A 23,635-nucleotide genomic window follows, 5' to 3' on the forward strand; every position below is an offset into this window, starting at 1 on the left:
CTTTTAAATAACCTGTAATAAAACATGAAAGAATATTTTGGAGATTAAAGATTTCACAGAGAGTCATGTGTGCTTATGAGTAGTTTGTCTGACGTTCTCATTTAAGTGGAAATCTGGATTCAATGTGTCCTTTTCCTTTAAACTCAGCTTTCAGTCTTCAGTCTGATATTCAATTCAAACGCATAATGCATGATACAGTATAGATTTAAATGCTGTTCTAAACGCTGCAAACTGCAAGATGATGGTGCAACAGAGACATTAACTTGCGGCAGGCCTGCTCAGCACGTAAATTACTCGCGGAGAACTGGCGCCACCGTGTGGCAGCATTTCTGAATAGCAGCTTATGGAAAAATAATCCCGAAGGAGCACACTTGTCGCCGCTAGATGGAGCCATTCGTGTATCTGTTGTTTGCTACCGCTGGAACGAAACCGGAAACGGTTTCAAAGTGTGCCGCATCATAGCTGCGGTCGTGTACAGAAAATAAAATAAATAAATAAACAGCTTTAAAAAGGCACTCTCTGAACAAATTTCCGGTCAAAATATCTCTTTAATCTTGCCATTTTTCTTTTTAAAAAATAATTGAAACAACAAAAGGAAGAAACACGAGTTTGGGTTAATTATTATTAATTTTAGAACAAATGATAATCTGGATGCATAGAATAATATGTCTCTCAACTCTGAGAGAACTAGACGGATGTGGTGTCTATTATTCAAAGCACACTTTAAATGGATTTTAATGTTTAGCCCACTGTCAAACTTATATTCTCTTTCGGAAGTTAGATATGCAGAAAAAAATGAATTTACATTTATTTTCGTTGTTTCGTTGGGCGACCGCTATTTTGCAAACCCTTACCGGAAGTGCTTCTCTTCTTCGCTCTAGCTTGACTCCGCTGCTGTCAACATTTGTTGCGGTGAAACATCCGAGCTGTCACAGCAAGCGTCTGTTGAGCCCAGTCATGCCATCTAGGTTTAGACTTTACTTGTGGAATTCGTCATGAACCAGGCTGCTATTTTGGGACTAACTGAACAGAGTTGAACAAAACGGGCATGTTTGTTTAAGTTCAGTCTCCGTGCGGATTAATATTTCTGGTTAACCGTCTTTGCTGTTCGTTGGCGTGTTTTTTTTTTTTTTGTACTATTATTATTTATCTGCGACGGACTAAACAGTTTAACGAGGTAAGTTACGGGCACGGGGTTAAGGAATCCAAGTGGTAATTCGTGTTTTTTCAGTTTCTTAAGGTTGAATTTTGGACTTTTCGTGTCTCCCTGCATCTCAGCTGCGCTTCAGGATGCTTTTGTCCGTTGGCTGCCCGTTGAGTTTAGCGACTACAGTTTATTGTCAACATTAGCTGCCTGCAGCTCCTGCTCACTCTGAAAGCATGTGGGGTTAGCTGTCTGCTGGAAATGTGTGTTAATTTAGCGATGAATGTAGTTAAACAGCGAAGTTAAATGTCAGCGTGTCATATGTAGGCGGAACTGGTTTGTTGTAATGGGTGATTAACTAACCTGCCATACTTTTCTGCATAGGCTGCTCTGCTAGTCCCCATAAGACCACTACTTAACAACTTTATGTGGGAGTGTTTATGTCTTATTACCATTTTGTTATTATTATTATTATTATTATTATTATTATTATTATTATTATTATTATTATTATTAGTTGCCATATATTACTTGCGTAGCATTTAGTCTTATTTGTCCACAGCAATACATAACATGAGCTTGGGCATTGAGGGCTACTTTAGCCATACTGAGCTTGGTGCAGGTGCACAAAAGGTTAAATTTCACAAAAAGCAATTATTTTTCTGTACTTCGATCAACGGAGGGCATGCAGGGAATATTTAAGGCCCTCAGAGGGTGTGTCTAAGAAAGGCAAGTGCAAAATTGGCCAAACTGGCGATAACTGTTTTGCTGTAAATAACATGTTTTAACCTTATTGCCATATTAAGTGTGTTGTGTAGGGAAGCATTGTTACATGTACTGGCTAAACAGGTGTTTATCTTTTGTCTCACATCAACCACATCACAACACCAGAAAGAAAAAAAACTACTGGGCTTGTCTGTCGTTACGGTATCATACTATTGTCTTTCAATATGTAACCACAGTTTATTTATTTATTTATTTATTCATTCATTCATTTATTCATTTTTGTAAAGGTATGTTTAGGTATTGCAAAATCTAATGAAGTGCATAAATCATCCCTGCGGAATTTTCTTTTTGTTTTTGTTTATTTCATGTAAGGATCATAGACTGTATGTAAAAAAGTAGATGTAAACACTATTAAGTTAGACGTGACTAGTGAGGGCTTGATCCGACAGAGCAATCAAGGGACCATTCACTCTGCTAGGGTAGCAACCCCTCAATCTTTAAAGCACACCCTGCTTCATCATCCTCAATCGCTTTTAACTAGAGTGTAGTTTACAAAATGAATATCGTGTTGTATTCAAAAAGCCCCCAAACTGCAGATTGAGATCATTAGTATATGCGTGTAGTGTTTACTGTGGTTGCATCTTTGAGATATGTTTACCATAGACTTTTCCACAGTCTTATTTCTTTTTACTCTCAGAGCTGTTGTCTCCTGCTGGAGTTTAAGAAGAATGCTTCAAAATAAGTTAGCATTTTCTACTTCTGGTTTCCTTAGCCTGAAGTTAACATTTTAATTTTTTTAGAGGCTTTTAACTTTTGTGATCAAAACACACAATATCTTGATCTATAGGATGTATTTCAATAAATACACAATCATGAATATTGAAGCCTTAAGTGTTTTTGTAAAGGCGTTCACTAACAAAGGACCATGGAGACATTGAGCACAGGGTCGTAGTGAAGTCATACAACTGTCATGTAGTAATTTTCTAACCTAACATTGGTCTTTTACTTTAGGGATTGCAATTATGTGTTAAAAATCAGGGTGGGCTAGAAAAACACATCATTCCTGCAGCGGTCTATATTACAGATAAATGCTACTATTAAATGGGGGGAGATTTTGGCAACATTGTATCAATAATTAATACAGGGACACCAGATATTAATATTTTATTAAATAAATTTAAATACTCTGGGAATACTATGAACAACAGGGGTCATCTCACCATCCTGAGATAACAATAATTCGGCTTAACCAAAAAAGTCATCCAGCACTGGACACGAGTAAAAACAGGGCAGCAGGAAAACTCTGTAAACGGCTGCAGCCTAATTTCGACAAATTTGGATCAGCGCAGTTCATGTAATCCAGCTGTTGTTCAGTGTAAGGGAAGTTAGACTTTTTTTACAGTTAAAATTAAAATTGGGATTTTTTTTTATGCAATCAAGGGCTTGATTTGGAATTATTAGTATGGAAATGGAAGGAGATTAATTCAGAAGATCTTTAAAATAAAGATTGTTTCAACACATTACTTGAAATATATGAGTTTTGTGTGAGGCTGGAAGAAAGCAGATGGGCCTGCCTGAGAGTCTCGGGCAGGGATGGTAAAACAGCTTCGCAGCCCTGACAATAAAGTTTCTTTCATGCAGCAGACTATTTAGAGAGACACTGAGAGAATAAACATTAATTAACTGGGTCACATTGTTGTAAACAGACCTGGTTAGGTAGCAACTTAGCTAAAAAACTGTGCTTAATTATTTTCTCCCCTTAAACTTTACAAAGAGATTGTGGTCCTTTTGTTAGAAGGCAGTGCACACTGATGACTCATCCGCTCTCTGTGAGTGAGTCATATTTCACTGGCACGGTACTAATGTTAGCCACAAACCATGTGCCAGGCTGGTTTGGTTTGATGAAGACTAATTCTCGGCATTCCTTTCTTCCCCCACTCCTTCTTACCGTACCATTTTCCCTTCATTTCTACACTTTCTTCTTCTTCTTCTTCTTCTTCTTCTTCTTCTTCTTCTTCTTTTTTCTGAATTGTTTCAGTCATTCATAAAAGTGTGAAATCATAAAAGTGATTTCACACCTTCTCCATCACCAGCCAAGCTTTCATCTTTGTTGTTCTGCCTGTTCTGTCTCTTCTTTTCTCTCCTGTGTCTCAGTGTCTTTGTCTCAGTCTGCATCAGCTCTTACTCTTCCTTTCACCCTCTACATCTTTGTTGTTACAGGCCGTGTCAGCGTTCCTTCTTTGTCGCTGTCCTGACAGTGAAACAGTGCCCCTCTTTGCCCAGCCCTGAGCAAATAATGCTGCTACATCTCAATCTCCACTCTTTGATTTTGTCCAATAGAGATTCCTGCCGTCAGCTTTACAGGCTCACATGTGTTTTTACATGTGCTTGTGCTTGGGCTGTAATGGTCCTGAACCATTTGGCTTGCACAGTTCAGTTTGGTATGACATTTCCTCGCTTTTATACAGCCTGTGAGTCATACTGTTACTGAAATATAGAAGTCTATTTTTGCCGGCATACTTGGGTTTCTGGAACAGACATTTGAGGCTTTATCTGTAATCATCTGTTATCAGCTGCTGATAGACAGCCTTAGCATGCTAACAGGAGTGGTTGTGAAAGATGGACAGTACTTCCACTTTTACTGAACATTTATCCCTTCATTTACACACAAACAAGTTTGGTGTGTGTGTGTGTGTGTGTGTGTGTGTGTGTGTGTGTGTGTGTGTGTGTGTGTGTGTGTGTGTGTGTGTGTGTGTGTGTGTGTACTTGGTTCTCAAAATTTTTTGGACCTGCCCCACTTCAGAAGCTGAAAAAAGTTCAAGCAACACACTGATTATTGATTATGAACCACTAACTAGCTTAGAGTTCTCTCTTATAAACAGTAGGCTTGTTATGACAAACTAAATACCTGCACCCAAGACAATACTTGATATTTTAAAAAAGGGTCATTAGTGTCTCCATAGCGTAGTGGTTAAAACATTGGCTTAGTGAAGTGAAAGGTTACTGATATTTTATAAAGGGGTAATTATTTCTCCTAGGTCATGCCAAAAGTATGGCACTGGGTGTGTTAACATTTACAATAACTGTTTAATACTTCTGTGTTGATGTAACAGGAGATTTACTGGCCTCTTCAATTCCTCTTTAAGAGTTGTTTAGTGTTGTGAACGTCAGCTGGTTCAACTGTTAGTGAGGGAGGGGCTGTGTGTCTGCAGCAGTACCGTGTCAAGTCTGCTGCTATCATTGCTGTCGCAAATGGGTGTCTAACCTGATAATAATTCTTAGTTTTGAATAGTATCTGAACCTGTTTTAATGGAAAGTAGCAGCTTTTTTTGGCCTTAATCTTACAGGAAGAACTGGAATAACCAACTGCAGTGAAAATGCAGTGCCATGATCCCAAAACTGAAGCACATACCAAAAGTGTTTTTTTGTTTTTTTGTTTGTTTTTTGCTTGTGTGATTATTACAGCTTAATCAACATACTGGCCTATCACAGATGTAATAGTTTTGCCGTATCCAGGAAACCACATTTTCATCTATTGAACCAGATGTTTGGTGACCCTGGTATATTTTTACAGCCCAGAGCTTAATTCAATTTACTGCTCAGATGTCTCTTTTAGATAAAACTGTGAAAGCAAAAATGCTCATATTGTTGAGCCCTGCTTACTATCATCAAATCCTGTGTTATGTTTTCCACAACACTGTTGACCCAAGGAACACTATAAAAATATAAGTAATTCAGACTTTACTGATATCAAACCCTTCATGCCACCGCCACTGTCTCCACTACATGTAGCACAGCAGGCATCATAGCCGAGCAGGGCGATGTTGTGGCGAGGCGATGTGTGAGCTTTGTTCCAGTAAATTTTCTTCTTCTTCTGCTTCTTTTGACTTGTTTTACACTCTAAGAGACTATACTAATTATATGAGTCAGTATATTTATATGGGAATTTCTTACTCTGACATTCTGACATTTTTGAATTATTTTTGTTGGTGTCGAATCATCCAAAACAAATTCTTTATACAGCTGTTTATAAATGATTCCAGTACAGTACAAATGGATAACTGGTGGATTTCCACACTGTTTGGGAGACTCTGTCATTTCACTTTTTCATCTTTCATTTGGACTAAATGGCTGAATGTGATGCACTTGTCACTGTTGTCCTTCTTCATGATTGAGGCAGATTTATTTCTGTGGGAGCTGTGCAGTTTGTGCTGCCTATTCTTGATGAAAAGCCGCTTTTGTGTCTTTCTGCACCTGATTCCCACAGGACCTGAATCAGGCTTCTCTGTCTCTGACGGGGGGGGGATGTTGTCATCCTCACATTTGTACATTATTGGCTTTCCATACTGCACATTCTCATGGAGGAATCAGACCTCAATGACAGATCCTGTGAGCAGTGCAAGGGTGACCAAGGCAGAACATGTTTTCTCAGCAGCTCTTTAGAAGTGAGATGCTTAGAAATTAAATGAAAGGCCTCAAATCAGTCACGCGGGCATTCCAGGACAAAAACAGCTCTCTCAGTTTACAGCATGAACAGACTATTGTAAGATGTAATTGGGTTTTAGATCAAGCGGACTGGACGACAAGCCCCAAATAAGGAAAGTAAACCTACACAAGAATGTGGGACGCAGTCAAACACGGCTGCAGTGTTTCAGTGGAATGAGCAAAAGAGGAGGGACATCTTGGTGCAGCAGTGTCCTCTGTGTGGGGTGGGGGTCGGTGATGTTCAGGAGGAGAATTGTGCTGAGCTAGGCTCCACTGAGATGCCACTTAAAGTGTAAGGGAGGCTTTAGGGGAATTAAGTTCAAAATACTCCCCCTCTCTACGCTCTTAGCTTAAGCCTCTTGACGTATTAAGAAGAAAGAAATGTAAATGTGTGTTTCCTCAGCAGCAGGTCCAGGCTGCTTGCACTGTTTAGTCTAAATAAACATGACCCTTGTTTTTCTGTTTTGTTCTTATGATGGGATCTGCAGATTAGATTGTTAGACATGATGGGATTTAAAAAGAGCTCTTACCTGTCACATGCTACAAGAGCCCCTCCATCTAATTTAAATTTAAACAGCCTGGTTGTTTGATAGAGAGAAGAAGGTGCAAGTTACAAAAAATAAACAGATTTAATATGCATCTTCATAGGAAAGATGTATTGGAAACGTAGCTGTCTCTGCAACAGAGCAGTTTCAGTATGATGGTGTGTTTTCCTTATTCACAGTAAACAGAACAGGCTGGCTGTAGCAACCACCACAGGGGCTGCAGGGCGTCGTCAAGTACAGTGTTGCTGTTATTGGCTGTTTACATCAAAACGGTGTGGCTGCTGATATTTACTCTTTTCTCTCTTTCAGTCTTTCACCCCCTCGAGTCTTGAATCAACAGACGAGCAGAGGGTGACAAAACTAGAGAAAAAGTATGTAAAGAGTTTGTGTGGTGTTGTTGAGCATGTTTGCTGGACAAAGTTTGTTTGTAAAGCAAGGTCATGATTTGTAAGTAATTATATTAAACAACAACAACAAGGCAATCGCCCATTTTTTTAAAGTGAGGGTTTCGGCGCGCATGTGTCCTCGTGCATCAGCTTCCTGTCTGTTAGATGCACAGACGCAGCTTCCCTTTTTGTCATCTTCTGCCGCTCATTTCAGTTGCACAAGTCTGCAGTGATCGCATCCCCGGCTAATGACATCAAGGCTTTTATTGGATGTCAGCTCTGATTGCGTTAAAACTTCCGAGACAGGAAGGCTGCTTTCATGAGAACAGTCAGAAGCTAAAAGAAAGGATCGCAGAGAGAATCTAAAGGCTGGTGGATTTCCTGGGGGCCTCTACTTGTCACTGAGCTGAGAAACGCCCCGTGCAGCTAGCATTTCTAACTTTCAGCGTCCTGTTACTGTCGAACGCCTCGTTTTGTCTGATTGTCTGGAACTGTAGCTGCAGGTATGTACTGGTGCTCTTCTTTTGGTCTTATCAGTGATGTGCAGCAGGAAAGAGGGTTAATGTGGAGTTGAATGTTTTGACCCCATCGTCAGAGCACTGCTCGTGTTTTGTGTTTCTGTAATGAATTGAATGTGTAACAATAAACTTGCTGCAGGAGCTGTCAGGCGGTAAAGCTGCTGCTAATTATCCGCACTGTAAGAGCACATCGTGGACCAATGGGATCACTTAGCTTAAGATGCTTGTTACATAATCTTTACGATGCCTGCCGTGCTGAAAGTTAACCTCATAGATGTTTTGTAACAACATAGAGCTGTTCAGATCCTTCTCGCTACCTGTGATAGTCTCTGAAGATTTTCTGAACGTTAAGTATGCGGGGTCTGTTAAGGTATGCATCTGTGTGTGCATGTGTGTCTGTCTATCATGTATTCTATACTGTAAATGTGTCTGCACTGTAGCGTAATGAAAGTGTATGTCCTTGTTTTTTAAGCTTTGCATGTACAAATGCCTTCATGGTGTTTTGGGGGGTTTATATTTACTCTGTAAATCTTGGTGCTGTTGAGTGTTTGTGCAGCAGGACCGATTAGCTGGATTACAGGCAACCAAGATTAACCAAAAGAGCATCTGTCAGTGACATACTACTAATATTACTTCTACCACAACTACCGCATCACTATTACTGCTACTGTGCGTTTCACTGTGCTGCTGCTTTACTGTTTTATTGTAATAATAATGCCACATTCTTAAAGGTGAACATATGGTCTTATTTATTTAATGTGATTACAGGAAATATCATTACTGAAACATGCAAGTCCTAAAAGATGCATTGAGCTGCCAGTTTGACTTACTGGGGTCACCAGTTCTTGACTCCCCGTAGAGATATTTATGAAATGAACGAGAGAAAAGTTGATGTGAAAATGAAAAAATGTGACCGAGGCAAAAAAAAAGAAAGAAAACATTGCTCAGACATAGCAGATGGAAATAGCCACTGCAGTCATTCACTGGTTTGTGAAGTCCCATTTTGAATTTGAATTGGCATTATAGTATTCAGTAGAGCAGGGCGATATGACCAAAAATATTTATCACGATATACATTTGAAAATTTGCGATAACGATATAACTGACGATAGGGCTGCTCGATTATGGCAAAAATGATAATCACGATTATTTTCACTGAAATTGAGATCACGATTATTTGACGATATTTATTTAACCCTTTAAGACCTACTATAGAACCAAGTCCACCAGAGCTTATATTATTTTTTTTACATGCTGTAGTGCCATTTGTGGGAGCATTTCAAGTTGCTATACAACTGTTATAGCCCATATTTTACTAATATGTATGCATTAAGTCCATAGTAACTACATTAATTGCAAAAAAGTGCAATAAACTACAAAAAAAATTGAAAATCGCTTTTGTTTTGTTTACATATATTTCTACTTGGAGAAATTTAAGAGGTTTATCCCTCAAAACTTTAAATACAATAAAGTTGCAAAAAATAGTTTACAACAACAGGAAATTTATTTTGAGTGTCTTCATAGTTTTATTTTGGAGATACAGCAATTTTTATATATTGCAGGAAAAACAAAAAACAATCCTATGATGCAAATTTGCAAAGAAAACAGCATGTGCATCATTTTACTGTGGGAAGTGTTACGAACAGCTGATAGGAACGGCAAAGCGTGTTTCTGGAATATTATGTTTTTGTTGCTGCAAGCGCTTTTTATGCAATTTTTGCAAAGCTATATGTGGAACGAAACCGTGACCGAGGACAAGCTGATGTCATAAGATGTAAGTACAACTCCTCCGGTTTCATATGCAAAACAAATTATTGCGCTAGCTTACACGGTTCAGGTTCTACAGGGATTTAAAAATAGTTACGCAAAACGGAGCATGCTGCTCTGACCGGCTTTAAAGGGTTAACAATGACTTTTAAAAAATAATATAAAATAGTGTGCAACACCACTGAAGTTTTTTTTTAAACTCTCTTTTCAACCAACGGCAGTCACTCTCCAAATAACTTCTGCTTAGCTTTCCGAGCTTCCCTCGGGTCCTCTTAATCAGCGGTCTCCAACCTTTTATGCGCCACGGACCGGTTTATGCCCGACAATATTTTCACGGACCTGCCTTTAAGGTGTCGCGGATAAATGAGGGAGGGGCTAATAATCGGCTCAGTCATTTTTAATGATCGTTGAAAGCCCAGATCGTAATCGTGATTAAAATTCGATTAATTGAGCAGCCCTAACTGACGATATAATTGACACTAGACAAAACACTTTACAACTCCACAACTTTATTAGTGAAAAAAAAAACCATCAATGTATTTTCACTTAAACAAGCAGCTGTTTTTTATGTGCATTAAAGTTATATAAAAATTTAACAGTACAAATGCAAATGCCTTGCTGACAGTTTAACCAAAAGGCATTTCCAGTGGAAATTGGCCGGCATATCCTCAGCATAACCATGTATAATATCCACAAAACTTAAAAAGAGGTTATACACACACAATATGGTAATATTATGTTGAAGCACAGTACGTATCACTCCACGAGGCTCCTGCCTACGATAGCCGTAATGCTCCAACAATCCATCAAGCGGTGCGGGTTCGTAGCTTAGCAAAGTCGTACTAAAACGTCTGAGAGATTTTCGAGCGCCGTGTACCACATAAAATCGTTTCAAGGTCAGTAAACACAACCAGAATTCATACATAAGGCACACGGGATTATAAGGGGCTCTGTCGATTTTCAGAAAAATCAAAGGATTGATTTTAAGTGTGCTGTATTTTCCAAACACCACGGTAATAACGGCGGCCCGCTAGCATGCGCTACCAAAAACAGTGCTCTGTTGTGTATCTGATGGACGAAAGCTAAACCAGTTCCACACCAGTGAAGTTGCAGCATTTTTACAAACCAATTCTGATTCATCCGTTTTATTCAACGATCCGCTTTTGCTCTTCTCATTCTCTGTCACCGGCACGCTTTTTCCGCCATGTGCGTATGAAAACAAAGGCACTGCGCATATGCGTTTTACCCATATTCTATGGCGATATTTCATTTTCTTATCATTGCCCAACATTATACCGGTATTACTGTGAACGGTATGATATGGCCCAGCCTTACTATTCAGTCTCTGTGTGTTCTGGAGCTAGAATTGGGTGTATTTGAATAAGAGGGTGAGTTTATCAGCAAGCTTCATTAGTAAGCTGTGCCCAGAGGCGTATTGGAGTAAAGATTATTTGATGGTTACCACGCAGCAAGTTGTTTGTCAGAAAGTTGAATTAAAAATGCTCCAAAGGGCAACAACACCACAGACTTCTGTGGGAGGTCCAATTCAGTGGCTCAGAATTGGACCTGACTCCTAGCGGAAAGCTACTAGCCCCCTACTACATCACTGTTCTATATGTCTTTCATATTTAAAACTGTCTTTAATTCTTGAAACTGTTTGATTGTGCTTTACTCTACACCTTCACATATAACACTGAAGTCTTCCACAGTATCTGTACATTGACAGTCACAGTTTATCTTTTCTCATCTTTTTCTTGCAGAACTTTTAAGCCAAGCATATTAAGTTATATAGAAGAGGCACAATCACTAATTATATTACTAATTATATTGTGGGCAATTTCTTGGTTAGCGATGGTGTATTCACTCTATCTAAATTAAGCTGGCAAATGAGGTTACTGTAGGTGAAAACTGCAGTTTTATGTAGGCCTAAGGATTATGTATTAAGAGTAGCTGAAAGCAATCTAAACACAATGCAGCAGTGTTTGCTGTGGACTTCAAAACACCACACTAAAATCCTATTCCACTGCTCTGACTAGGTCTGCTGATTACAGGGATTATCCAATTTCAGTAACTCTGTTCTGTATATTGAGTAAATTGAGACTTACTATCTTTCCCTGTCTGTGTGTTTCAGTCATGTCTCGCAGAAGTTCTCGCCTGGTTTCTGGTGGCTACTATAATTCAGATGAAGAATCTGACTCAAGCAGCGTGACCAACATATCTATATCCTACCGTGAAAACCCTGTTAAGTAAGTTACTGGTTTCTGTGCCCTTGTGCTTGAAGCTTTTTTTCTACATTCTGATTGTCAGTCTGTAATGTAACCCTGCCTTTCTCTCTTACCAACTTTTTCTTCTTCAGGGTTTTCAAGAAGAAGGCCGGGACCCGCAAGCCCGCCTCCCGTACCTCCAGCAGAGCCAACAGCAATACTAGCTCCGCTGCCCCTGACACACCTGTCACTCCAGGTCAGTATGCTGCGACGGTGCATAAGTGGTAATGACATAATATCACAATCTGAAAGTTTTCAGAGTAGGTTAAAGAGAAAGTTTCCAAACTGTTGCCTATAACAAAGCTTTGGATTACTTCTAACCCCTTATCGGTATTTTACTGACTGTCAATTATTTAGTTACTCTTTGTAATAATGGACACAGATGGAGTATTGGTGTAAGGAACCTAATTTATTTATCTCATTTTCTGCTTCTTTCTCTCATCTGGCTCTTAGTCCCATCTCCATTAACCATTGAGAGCCAACCTGTCATGAGGACCGTATCTTTCACCCCATCCACAGCCACCCCGCGGCCTGCCCTGACCCCATCATCATCATCAACCCCGAGGCAGACACCCCCTCATTGCCACCCAGCATCTCCAGGAAACAGCTCTCCTGCAGGGCACTGCAGCTCTAGCAGGCCAGGATTACAGTTTAGACCCAGCCATAAGGAGCTGAGTCAGAGTGGCGTGGACAGCTCAGGGTACTCGTCCTCTGAGGGTACTTACAGGAAGCCCATGGCCGCCCCCTGCAGCACTGGTAGAGTCAGCATTAACACTGGGGATCCCAATACCGGATACAGAAGCAGAATCAAAAGTGCCTTCAACAGCCTTAGCGGTCAGTGTTGAAGTTTGCTTGTGTTTGCGTGTCTTTGCGCTGCCATGTAATAATCTCTTTGTTCGTGTTTGTTCTTTTGGCAGACTCAGCCCTGATGCTCGGTGCGACAGTATGTGCAAAAACACATGACGTGGCAGCGTTAGGTATGGTGTTTGTATATGATCATTGTTACTTCTTGTAGCTGAAGCTCAGTATGGATCTACATGTGCCTGTGCATTATATACAGATCCTACATACTTTTTCTTAGTTGCTGCATGTGATTTGGCTCTAGCTTATCAAAATCCCTGCAAATCAACGTTCCTTCTCTTCCCCGCAGCTAATTCTCTAATCAGCAGTCGCATGAAGAAGGCTTGTGGTGTGGCTCTCCTCCTCCTCCTCATCTTACTTTTATGTAAGTAACATAAACGAAATCGAATATATTCTGTGTTTTCAGAAAGCCGCTGTATTTTCTGCTTGATCTACTTTCCTGAAGACAGTACAGTAATCTTCTATGAGCTTGGGGTTTCCCCTCAAAAGTAGGCGTGGTAGGTTCTGCCGCAGAGGGTTCTTAGACTTGCAAAGCAGCACTGCTTAGTCTGTTCCCTGCATCATGTGGTGGGGTTTTACTCCCTTCTCCACCTCATTGTGACTGTATGAGTCACTGTAAATGTCAGTCACTACAAGAGGCTTTCACTGTTGAATATTAGAGTTGGGTGATCTTGCTTTGTGTGCTTCTGAGTGCTGTTGTTCAGGAACTATCCCTTCTGTTTTCTCCAGGTCTTTGGTTGTTCCTTCCCTTGCTCACCTCTTTCATCACCCGCATGAATGTCACAAAGAGCCCATCACAGACACAGCCTGTTGTGCCTGCTACTCCTCCTCCTGCCCAACCCAACAACATCTATTCCAAACCTGTGGTGGTAGGGCTCTGCAACTGACTGTTTTTCTTGCTGGTTAGATTGATGGGTGCTGGATCAATCTAACTGTCTGAGTGACTAAGTAGATTGATTAATTATAAATGACAAACTTTTATAATAGTGCTCAAGCTCAAATCTTCAAGGCCTGCACAAGGGGTTATTTAACAATGCCAAACCACAGCAGCAGTCGTCTCAAGGTGTAAAGTTCAAATCCAATAATACCGAGAGAACTCCAACAGATGGCTGAGGCAGCCATTTGCTCCCAATACAATACATATTTTTAAATGAAATCTTGATATTGTTTAAGTAATGGTAATAATGATATAAATCATTGTGTAGTTGTTTGTTTATATGCAATTGATAGTCTCACTATATCCGTGCACTTGTATTTTAAATTTTATTCATTTATCCAAAAAAAAGCAGACAATGAGTTAAAGATGAATTTGACTGTTAGCAATCATTGTTGTTTTCTTCAGTGTAACCTGGTATCATGGCGGCCCAAGCTTGAGATTTGCTAGTGTAGTATTTTCCCAGCACACATTTGTGGATTTTTAAAGGTTCACAGAGTCTGTTTTCTCCACTGTGGGTGGTTTACAAATTGAAAGTGAAAGATCAGCAGTTTGATCCTGAGAGGAGACACAAATCCCTTGGGGGATCATGACGGATCAAAAATCAGCCAGCAAAGCTACCTGCTGTGGTGGTGATGAATTGGAAATAAGAGAGCTGCTGAAAGGTGCTTTTTACTGTATTTTCTTTATAAATCTTTATAAGTGCATCACATTCTCAGTTAAAAGAGTTACAGTTTGAGAACAACGACACTCTCATCAATGTCATTTCTCTCTTACCAAGCTACCTTTGGTTGTTCTCTTATTCACAAGGGGTTGCGACAGCAGGCAGCACCACATGTTTGATTCACAGGATATTTTGCACCAGTTACCCGTCCTGACACAAACCCAAATGCAGCCACCTGCAAATGTGTAAAGCGCTACACTTTGGAGCCCCACTGTTCTCTAACCAGCTAAACAGAGTCAACAAGGGATGGGATTTATGATGTTTATGATCAAAACTTTGAGACTTAGTTGTAAGTCCTTCAAGAAGTTCACCGGTTCAGGGACCTCTCAGTCAATTCTGAAGCATTTTTAAAGGTCAAAAATATATTTAATGTAATAGCTGTTCTGATTAAGCTTGCTGTTATGAGACTCTTAATATGTTTGTATGAAAATTTGGGTTCTTTTTTGTTGCAGTAATAGTTTGTTGTTTTTGTATTTTCAAACAGGATCCTACCATTGTGTCTGCTGTAGTAGATGAAAAGATGCAACGTCTTCTGGTAACAAACCATTTCCTTGCAGTCAGGAGTAAAAAAGTCTGCACCCTCCCTCCACACACGCACATGCACAAACAAAAATTAAGCTGTCTAACCATATCAGAATAAAACAAAGGAAAACTAAAATAAATGCATTGGTGTTACTTTGAGACCTTGCATGTTGATCTATTTTGAGGTGAAAGTGATGTGTTGCATCTGTTACAGGTGGAGCTGCAGATGAAGCAGGAGCTGCTTCTCTCCCAGGTGAGAGAATCTCTTTCTGGTTAACCCTGTGGGTGGTAGAGCTTCTGCCCACGGATGTCAGAAAGGAACACAGGCTAATAGTAACAGGGTCAAAACTCAGGTATGCTAGAGTGACATCTAGTGGTTGACATCTAGAGCAAATGCAGAGGTTTGTTTACTAACCTACAAGCACTCGGGAAGTACAGTTGCTGAATAATTCCCCAAAGGCATAATTTCTGATTTGAAGAGAATTTATTTTAAAGAAATTTTAATTTGATTTAAGGTTTAGAAACAACAAAAAGGCTTTCTGATAAACGGGTAACCATGGTTAGCTTTTAGGATGAACATATATGACTTAAAAACCTGGCTTTAAAACATGAGATCTAAAATTTATGAAAGAGACAGCCTGGTATCTATGAGCTCACTTCACCTATCAGCATGTCATGTTTTCCTTCACTTGTTTTTTCTAACAGATGAAGGAGAGACTCCAGCTGGAAATGCGCGATATGAAGGCCAAGCTTGAGGCCACAGACTCCGACAGTCGGCAGCATCTGGAGCAGCAGGTCACAAGGTTGAGCAGCCGGATGGCAGATTATCAGTCAGACAGCAGCACTGCTGCTGCCAGCCTCACCCTCAGAATCCAAGCTTTAGAGGATCAGAATAATAAGGTAAAAGTCCTGATAGGTTCAACTTATCTATATTTAAAGCAACCGAAGCTTAATGAATGCAGTCTGGAACTTTGCCTGGGTTTTATGCATAGTCTTTTCTCTTGCAGTTGGCCCAGGAGTTGTCATCCATCCAGGTGATGCCTCCTCCAGCCCCCTGCCCTGATCCTACCAACACACCTATACACAATCACCTCACACCTGAGCTCCAACATGCCATGGAGAAGTGGCTCACTGACCGCATCAAGGTAACTAGTAGTAACTGTGTGTGTGTGTGCGCTTATGCTGCTAGATATGAGTTGTTACACCTGTCAATACTTAATAGTATACTCTGTTTGTGAATGTGAATAAGGAGCAGGATGCAATCAGGCTCAGCAGCAGTGGAAGCTGCGCAGACTGTGGACGTCCCATGGCTGATAAAGTGGCTGACTTTGCCCTGGAGACTCAAGGTCAGGAATGTTTGGATAAAGATCAAATTGTTTTTGCTAAAATTCAGTGTGTGCATGTGTGTGTTTGCTGTTTTTGCACCCAAAAAAACACTTTTTAAATATTTAGTTATTGGTTGTTTAATTTATTTGCCTGTTGATTTGTCTTCTGTAATTATTCTAAATGACATTCATGCATCTTGTCATCAGTCATCAGCAAAGATTGTTGTCATTTAATCTTACACTCTATAACATATAGAAGATTAAAAAAAACATTTCAGAACTCTTATTGCCCTGTGTGTGTGTGTGTGTGTGTGTGTGTGTGTGTGTGTATAGGTGCCAGTGTGATCAGTACCAGGTGTTCAGAGACGTACCGTATTCGTTCAGCATGTGTGACCCTGTTTGGTTTCCCTCTTTGGTATCCATCTGAAAGCCCGCGCACTGTCATTCAGGTACAATGACCATCAGTTTGCTTATCTGTTCCCTCATTGTCATTTTACCCTCAGGGCTTTTCACTTTAGACTGTTAGCCCTTTCATTTTTACTAACTACATCTCCCGCTGTCTTCCTCCCCAGGGTTACCCAGTGCTGCTTCCAGGGAAATGCTGGGCGTTTCATGGTGTCCAGGGAACACTTGTGATCTCTTTGTCCCACCCCATACGGATAACTCATGTGACACTGGACCACCTACCACGCTACAACTCTCCCACTGGCCGAATTGACTCAGCACCCAAAGACTTTGAAGTCCATGTGAGTGCTTCCAGTGTAGAAACAGTGTGGGGACACATGACTGCCTGCGCTTGCTTAAAAAAAAAGAAAAGAAAAAGCTGCCTGCAAGTCAACATGAAGCAGGAAAATAACCAGTAGCCAGCAGTCAGTTCATCATTAATGAGAGTTTGTGAGCTCGTGGGTCTTAATGACTCAGCTCAAACATAGATACATGGAGGGAGCAGGGAGGGTACTCGTGGTAAGGAAAGAGCGAACCCACCAGGTCTGTTTGTCCTCAGCCAGAGCATCACGTACTTTTTAGGATATACAGATGTACTACAATATCTGTCAGACGTAAAGATGTGAAATTATACCTCAGAGGCAGCATTTGTGGTTGAGACATTTAAAGCTGCTGCTAAGTCATGCTGGTTCTCAAGTACACATGCTTACACAAATTAACCAAAACATCAGATTGAACTGCACACAGTACACATGTGATCACATTTCCAGCAATAACTCAAGTAACAACACACGCTCTGCATTTGTCCACGGTGACAGCACACACTGGATTTTAAAGCTTTAGCATTTTTGCCTCTGCCATGTTCCATTATTGGTGTCAGAACTAAATGTATATGGATGAAAGCTAGCAAGCATGGTTTGCAAGCTGGATCTTAACCTTGTACAGCCTGAACCATGACATAAAAATATTTTTTATTTATGTATTTATCTATTTTTAAATGGATATTAAATCTTCTGAAATATGAATTGAAACAGTAGAGAAATATCAGTTTGCATATACGAGTTTTCATATGTATCAGTTTTGCTTTGTCTGGAAATTTATTCAGGTGTTTGAAGACAAAAATTCCATTGATCATGTAGAGATTAACACTGTTAAGACTGTTTTACTCACCTTAACTGGACCACAGCTGTTTGTAAAAGTAACCGTGCAGCTTAGATAATTCCATGAAAAATCCACCAAAGGCACCAAAAGAGCACACACATCTCTAAGTTTAAGCCTTTACAGTTAAAGGTTAATACACTCCATACACTTGTTGTAAAGGCCGAAAGTAGCTGCAGGGCAAAACTACCTTTGTATCATTGTGCTGTAAATTTGCGCTTTTTAGCACAGGAGCCAGCTTCAAGTGTAACCTTGAGCAGCTGCAGTTTTTTACTGAATTTCCCACAGCAGAGTTTTCTGCTTGACAGACACGCATACCTGCCAGTTATTACATTCATTTTCTTCCACTTCCTATTAAAAAGCCTCGGCACAATGTGATAGCTACAAATTGTAACTTTTCTGATATTTGTAGTTCATGAATTTGACTTGTTTATTATTTCACTTGTCATTTTTTAAATGTGGATGATCTAAATCTGCCATTTATCAACCGTAGGACCTAATATAGGAGTACTGTATGGAATTAAGTCTCAAAGAAAACCTTTGAGAGTGACATAAAGCCAATTTTAATATTGAAATCTGACCCAGGTGCCATTTGTCTCTTTCCAGGGGATGGAAAACGACACAGAAGAAGGAACACTGCTGGGGACGTTCACTTACGATGAGTATGGAGAGCCAACGCAGACGTTTAAGATTCCTGTGAGTTCAAATGAGCCCATCTTAATATTTACCGCTCATTATATTTACAGAGCACGAGCAGACTACTTCTGCTTCTGTATAAAGTGTAGTAATCATAAGTGTTTGTTGCATGCTCTCCCTTACACTTAGATTTTGTTGTTTAACTTTCTTTCCTATCTTTTCTTTTCTTCTCCGCCTCACACAGAATCCGAGCGACATGGTTTACAGAGTCGTGGAGCTGAGAGTTCTCAGTAACTGGGGTCACGTCGAGTATACGTGTCTTTACCGTTTCCGTGTGCACGGAAAGATCGCCACCACGTGAGGCTTCAGACTCACTCGGAGTGACTTGAGTGGCCAAATGCTACTGAAAAGTGTTTTAGTGTTCACACGCACAACTCTTTGTTTCAGCTGTGTTTTACTGGGGTTTTTCTAACCTCTTAATATTAAAGGATAAAAACGTGCACGATCCTTGTTGTGCAGTGCACATTTGCTTTTGCTTTGACAAAAGTCTACATGGAAGTTTAAGGTTCTGGCAACTTGCTTTCAATTATATGACTGTGCCACAAGATCCTTTTAAAGCTTTTCTTATTACAAACTATTATTATTAACAATCTTTTTTTCCTACTTTGCATGTGTACAGCGCTCCATCCCACCTGAGAGTTCTCTGGTAAAATAACATCTCTTTCCGTTTTGTTGCTGGGAAGCCACAGAGGAGTTGAGTGTTCAACACCTTGCTCAGTGGCACAGTGACAAGTCATAGAAACAGTCTCTTATTTTATTTACTTGTCCTGGTTTCTATAGCTGGTTATCAGCTTTATTCATCTTTCCATCTTAGACCAAATGAGTCTCAGTATTTTATGTTTTTACAATTAAAACAGAAAATAATCTAGTTTGTCTAGCGCTCAGTCACATATGTTGCCTGATACCTGAACAGGTTGAAAACACTGTTTTGTTTTGTTTTGTTTTGTTTTGTTTTGTTTTGTTTTGTTTTGTTTTGTTTTGTTTTGTTTTGTTTTGTTTTGTTTTGTTTTGTTTTGTTTTGTTTTGTTTTGTGCTTCTTCTTTTTGTTATTTGGTGGAAATACACAGAGGGCAGCAGTGAATGTTTTCTAATCAGCAGTGCTTGATGTTCTTAAAGGAAAATGTAATTTCATATCACTATGAAAGGTAAAATATGCAGCTTGGTAACATTTCCTTTCAGCACGTTTTGACACATCAGTGTGGATTTTCCTTCTGGTACTTGAATACTTGAAAAGCTGTTTTTCTAACCTCTTTGACAGACGTCGTGTTGAAGCCATGACAGCTTTGTTTTTTACTCTGTACATAATGCTTACATTTGTATGAAATGTTTAACCAGGATAGAAAAAAGTGCTATTTATGCATAAAACAGAAATTCTTTTACAAATTCTTTTTGCTCCGTCCATTTTGTAGGACCAGCTCGAGAATCATTTTGAATTATTGTCAATTATTATGTCAGATCTTTGGATTGTGTCATTCAAAACCCAGAAAACACAATTTCACACAATGACAGAATTTTTGTTTTTATTTGTTGTACATTTTGACAGAAGATGAGAGAAAGTATCATTTACAGAATGACATGAAATGTTCTTCCTGATTTCAAGCAGTTCAGATTTGGATAACTTAACAAAGGGTCAGGTTTTCAGAAGTATTATTATTGTTTGTGTTTTGTCTATTTAATAGATGCTGATATATACAAGTTGTTAAACAAAGGAGACACAGTGTCATTAACACATGTTTTCAAAAAGTAATGTTAAAGTGAAATGAAGATATATTTTTGCATTGATGGCTGTTTTATAAATGATTGTTTACATTCCTAAAAAGCTTAATAACCACTCTCCTGGTGTACTGCAGGCTATAGATAAACTGAACATTGTAGACAATACAATACACGCAATAATACACGCTAATGTTGTTAAATGTGTTTAACATGTTCACTTACAGTTTTCACTTTAATCCTTAAATAGCTTGATTTTGCATAACTAAACATTCCAACATGTGTCTAATAGACTCACATTTGCTGAAGCATTGTTTAAAAATGTAAGTATTGATGGGAGCCTAGAGCCTACACCTCAGAGTGTATCATTCCTCTTATTTGAACAGTGTTAAGGTTTAGGTAGATCAATCAGGTTCATTTTCTCTATCCTCAAATGTTAAATTGATCGATTGATTGACAATAAAAAACGTTTGTTTTCTATTTGGATTTTAGAAATCTCGTCTCACACGGAGCCCTAAAGTGTTCTGCAGAGTATATGACTACATTTTTGTCTGTAAGCCAAATTTGGATATTTGAGTTCTAAAATAAAACAATGCAATATGTCTTTGTTGTACTTGTTGTACATCCAGTGACGCTCATCGTGGTTATTGACAAATTTACTTCCTGTTCCTGAGTCAAAGACATGAGAGAGAAAAATGTCAGGTTTGCATTCAAGCATTTAAAGGCATAAAGCAGCTACCAGTAGATTTTTATTAAACTGCAGAAAATACCAACAACTTAGTATTATGGTTAAAAATGAATTTTTAAATATTGCTGATCACTGTGCAGGTTGCAGCTCAGCTTTTCCATCACGTTATCAGCCGCTCTGCACTCTTGCATCAGTTTTAGTCTCAGCTGATTTTGGGCAGCTGCTTCGTCCGGATGAGAAAAGTCAGAGGCTGAACAAAGCTGCTCATGGAGAGAATCCAGTAGGCCACACAGGTGACAACTGAATAGGGCTTGAAAGAAGTGGGACCAAGCTGCCTCAGCAGGTATTCTCCAATGGGGGGGAGGTAGTGGACGTTGATTATGACCAGCGCAGACAGCACTATTTTGAATGCTCGCTTTTTAACTGGGTGGACCTCTTTTCTGCTGGGCCCTGACTGGCGGAGAGACTTTAGAATCAGGGTGCTGCAGGTTGTTACGACCACAGTGGAAAAGCTTATGATTGCTAGTATCACATTCCACTTATACCCTGCAGAGACTTTGACCAGAAGGCAGCAAGCAGCAGTGATGGCACTCCCCATCAAGCATAACGACAGCTGCAGTTTGGGATCCTTGAGCCGCAGAAAGAACAGAGGATGGCAGACTGCTACGTAGCTGTCCAAACTCAAAAAGCAAAGAAAAAGCGGTCCCCCTCCCTGGTTTAAACCCCACGCCAGGAAGCTAGTGGCCTCCATTGACTGATTAAACCAAAGATTAATGCATTCACCCACGACTGTGATACAGAACAGCATATCGATTACTGCCAGGTTCAGTGTGAAGATCTCTGAGGTAGAGCAAATACCAGGTTTGCGCAACAGGAGGTAAATGACCCAAGCATTAGTTGGTAGTCCTAGTGGTGGCACAGTCACTACTGTGGGCAAGAAGTACCACAAAAATATTTCAGTCGCTGCCGTGGAGTTTCCCATGTGTCTGCGTTGAGCTCTGTCAAAAACAGAAGATATTTTACAAATTGAAATTTCAACGAAATACTAAAAATAACTAAAACACAACACTGATACATTATTACCTTACAAAGTCTTAACAGCGTGAAATACACTGGGCACTTGCTTCAATTCCAAAAAACAAATCTTTCTACTCTAGACAGATAATTACTTCGACTCATCTAAACAAACACTGCTTCTTTATTTTGCATGTCACATCTTATGCCAGGTGCTGTTTTGCACACAGAAATGATGCAAATTCACTCTATCTGTCACGTATTTACCAGCTCTATTGTTATCATAGTTCTGTTTTCAGCTTCTCATTTGTTTAGGTGATGTGGTCTCCTGTGAGCTGAACAACAACAGTTTGATTTAACCCACCGTTTGCTGAAATCTATTAACAAATAATCCTGATTAATTAGTAGAATCTAGACTTTTAACAGTCTTATACAGAACTGTGCAAAGTGTTGTTTATATTGTGCTATGAAAATATGATATTGGTGCAGTAATTTATAGATATATGTGCAAAGAACTGCAACAAGCAGTATGTAAGAAAAAAATAGAATTTGTACAATTATAACAACCTTGTCAATATTTGGTATGAATGAACTCACATAAACTAAAACTACTAGTTTTGGACTGTGTGCAAACATTCTTAAAATACCATTTTTCACATGGTGAGGGAAATTTTTCACACTCATAGATAGATAGATCGATCGATCCTTTGTGGCCTCCCAGCCTCCCTATTGGTGTGATCTCTTTTGGTCAATCACTACTGGGAGAGGTAGCAGTGGTCTTGAGTGGATTGTACACTGACTGTCAGACTGTAGATGTTGAGGGCCAGCCTCTTCAGAGACGGTTCTGTTAACCTTATTTTACACTGGCGAGCATCAGTAACTGTCTTTCCGATACTGAACATTCACTTCTATTCACACTAGTGTTTCAACATAACAGTCAGATATGACGTTAGCTTCTCTGTCATTAGGAGTCGAAGGATAATGTGCAAAAAATGTGTCAACTGTACAGTTTGTACAGAGGTTGTCTAATAATTTTATGTTGGTATTACATAAAGGTAAACGATTCGCATATATGTCATATATTAGTCGAATATGTAAACATTAACAAACATATAGGATAATTAGTATAAACGAGTGTTTTTCATGGCTTTGCAGGCTCATATTCCCTAACAGCGTTACCCTTTTTAAACTTCGTACAGGCAGTTCAGTAACACCTTGCATTAGATTTCTCATTGATGCTTACCTTGCATCACCTGTTTACAGTGTACAGTTGCATCAGTGAGATGAATATTTCACTGCAGTTTTACTGTAGGTAAATTACCCATAGGAACAGACCTGGGATCAGCTTGACTTATACACCCTATGAGTCATAAATGAAAACTATGAAAGCACAAACCTAGAGAGGCAGCTTGGTGCAACTATAAGACCAATGCCTTTATAATAATGCAACAGCTGAGAATATGTTATGCAGCTACACAACTTACATATATCATGTTCACAGTACAAAATAAGGTAAGTTGTTCAACAACTACAGACCCCTGATGGCACTGCATCTAGCCTGTATTTCATTTATGTTTTATCTCTGAAGCCCATATAAGTACTTTTTAATGGACACAATAACATTTCAATCTAGCTCAGCCAAAACAGGCTGTATGTACGCTACATATCTGAGTTATCCAATCGCTGAAGCTGTCTCTGCATCACTGGCCAATCACAGCTTG

The 23,635-nt window shown here is 39.5% G+C and overlaps 1 protein-coding gene across 5 annotated transcripts; it reads left to right on the plus strand.

The window, feature by feature from the left end:
* Positions 1 to 867: 867 nt before the first annotated feature.
* On the plus strand, positions 868 to 20,815 carry sun2 (Sad1 and UNC84 domain containing 2). Of its 5 annotated transcripts, XM_026171810.2 has the most exons (17): positions 868 to 1,177; positions 7,210 to 7,271; positions 11,703 to 11,817; positions 11,928 to 12,031; positions 12,289 to 12,669; positions 12,753 to 12,812; positions 12,986 to 13,060; positions 13,426 to 13,565; positions 14,839 to 14,925; positions 15,091 to 15,129; positions 15,582 to 15,776; positions 15,884 to 16,021; positions 16,126 to 16,222; positions 16,535 to 16,650; positions 16,774 to 16,947; positions 18,410 to 18,499; positions 18,684 to 20,815. In XM_026171810.2, the coding sequence occupies exons 3-17, from the start codon at positions 11,705 to 11,707 to the stop codon at positions 18,798 to 18,800; spliced, it is 1,926 nt and encodes a 641-aa protein (XP_026027595.1). In that variant the 5' UTR covers positions 868 to 1,177; positions 7,210 to 7,271; positions 11,703 to 11,704; the 3' UTR covers positions 18,801 to 20,815. The 5 variants fall into 5 exon arrangements, with proteins under 5 accessions (XP_026027595.1, XP_026027594.1, XP_026027598.1 ...); XM_026171809.2 differs by lacking the exon at positions 7,210 to 7,271; XM_026171813.2 differs by lacking the exon at positions 7,210 to 7,271 and having other exon boundaries at positions 869 to 1,177; positions 14,839 to 14,889.
* Positions 20,816 to 23,635: the final 2,820 nt, after the last annotated feature.

The sequence above is a fragment of the Astatotilapia calliptera genome, chromosome 6, assembly GCF_964374335.1.
Source record: "Astatotilapia calliptera chromosome 6, fAstCal68.1, whole genome shotgun sequence".
In the NCBI taxonomy this organism is placed as follows: Eukaryota; Metazoa; Chordata; class Actinopteri; order Cichliformes; family Cichlidae; genus Astatotilapia; species Astatotilapia calliptera.

Bases quoted from the DNA above. Each gene is read 5' to 3' on its own strand.
- sun2 (XM_026171810.2), top strand. From the start codon at position 11,705: ATGTCTCGCAGAAGTTCTCGCCTGGTTTCTGGTGGCTACTATAATTCA. The intron at 12,813-12,985 runs GTATGGTGTTTG...TCTTCCCCGCAG, and splicing joins ACATGACGTGGCAGCGTTAG to CTAATTCTCTAATCAGCAGT. The intron at 15,130-15,581 runs GTGAGAGAATCT...TTTTTCTAACAG, and splicing joins AGGAGCTGCTTCTCTCCCAG to ATGAAGGAGAGACTCCAGCT.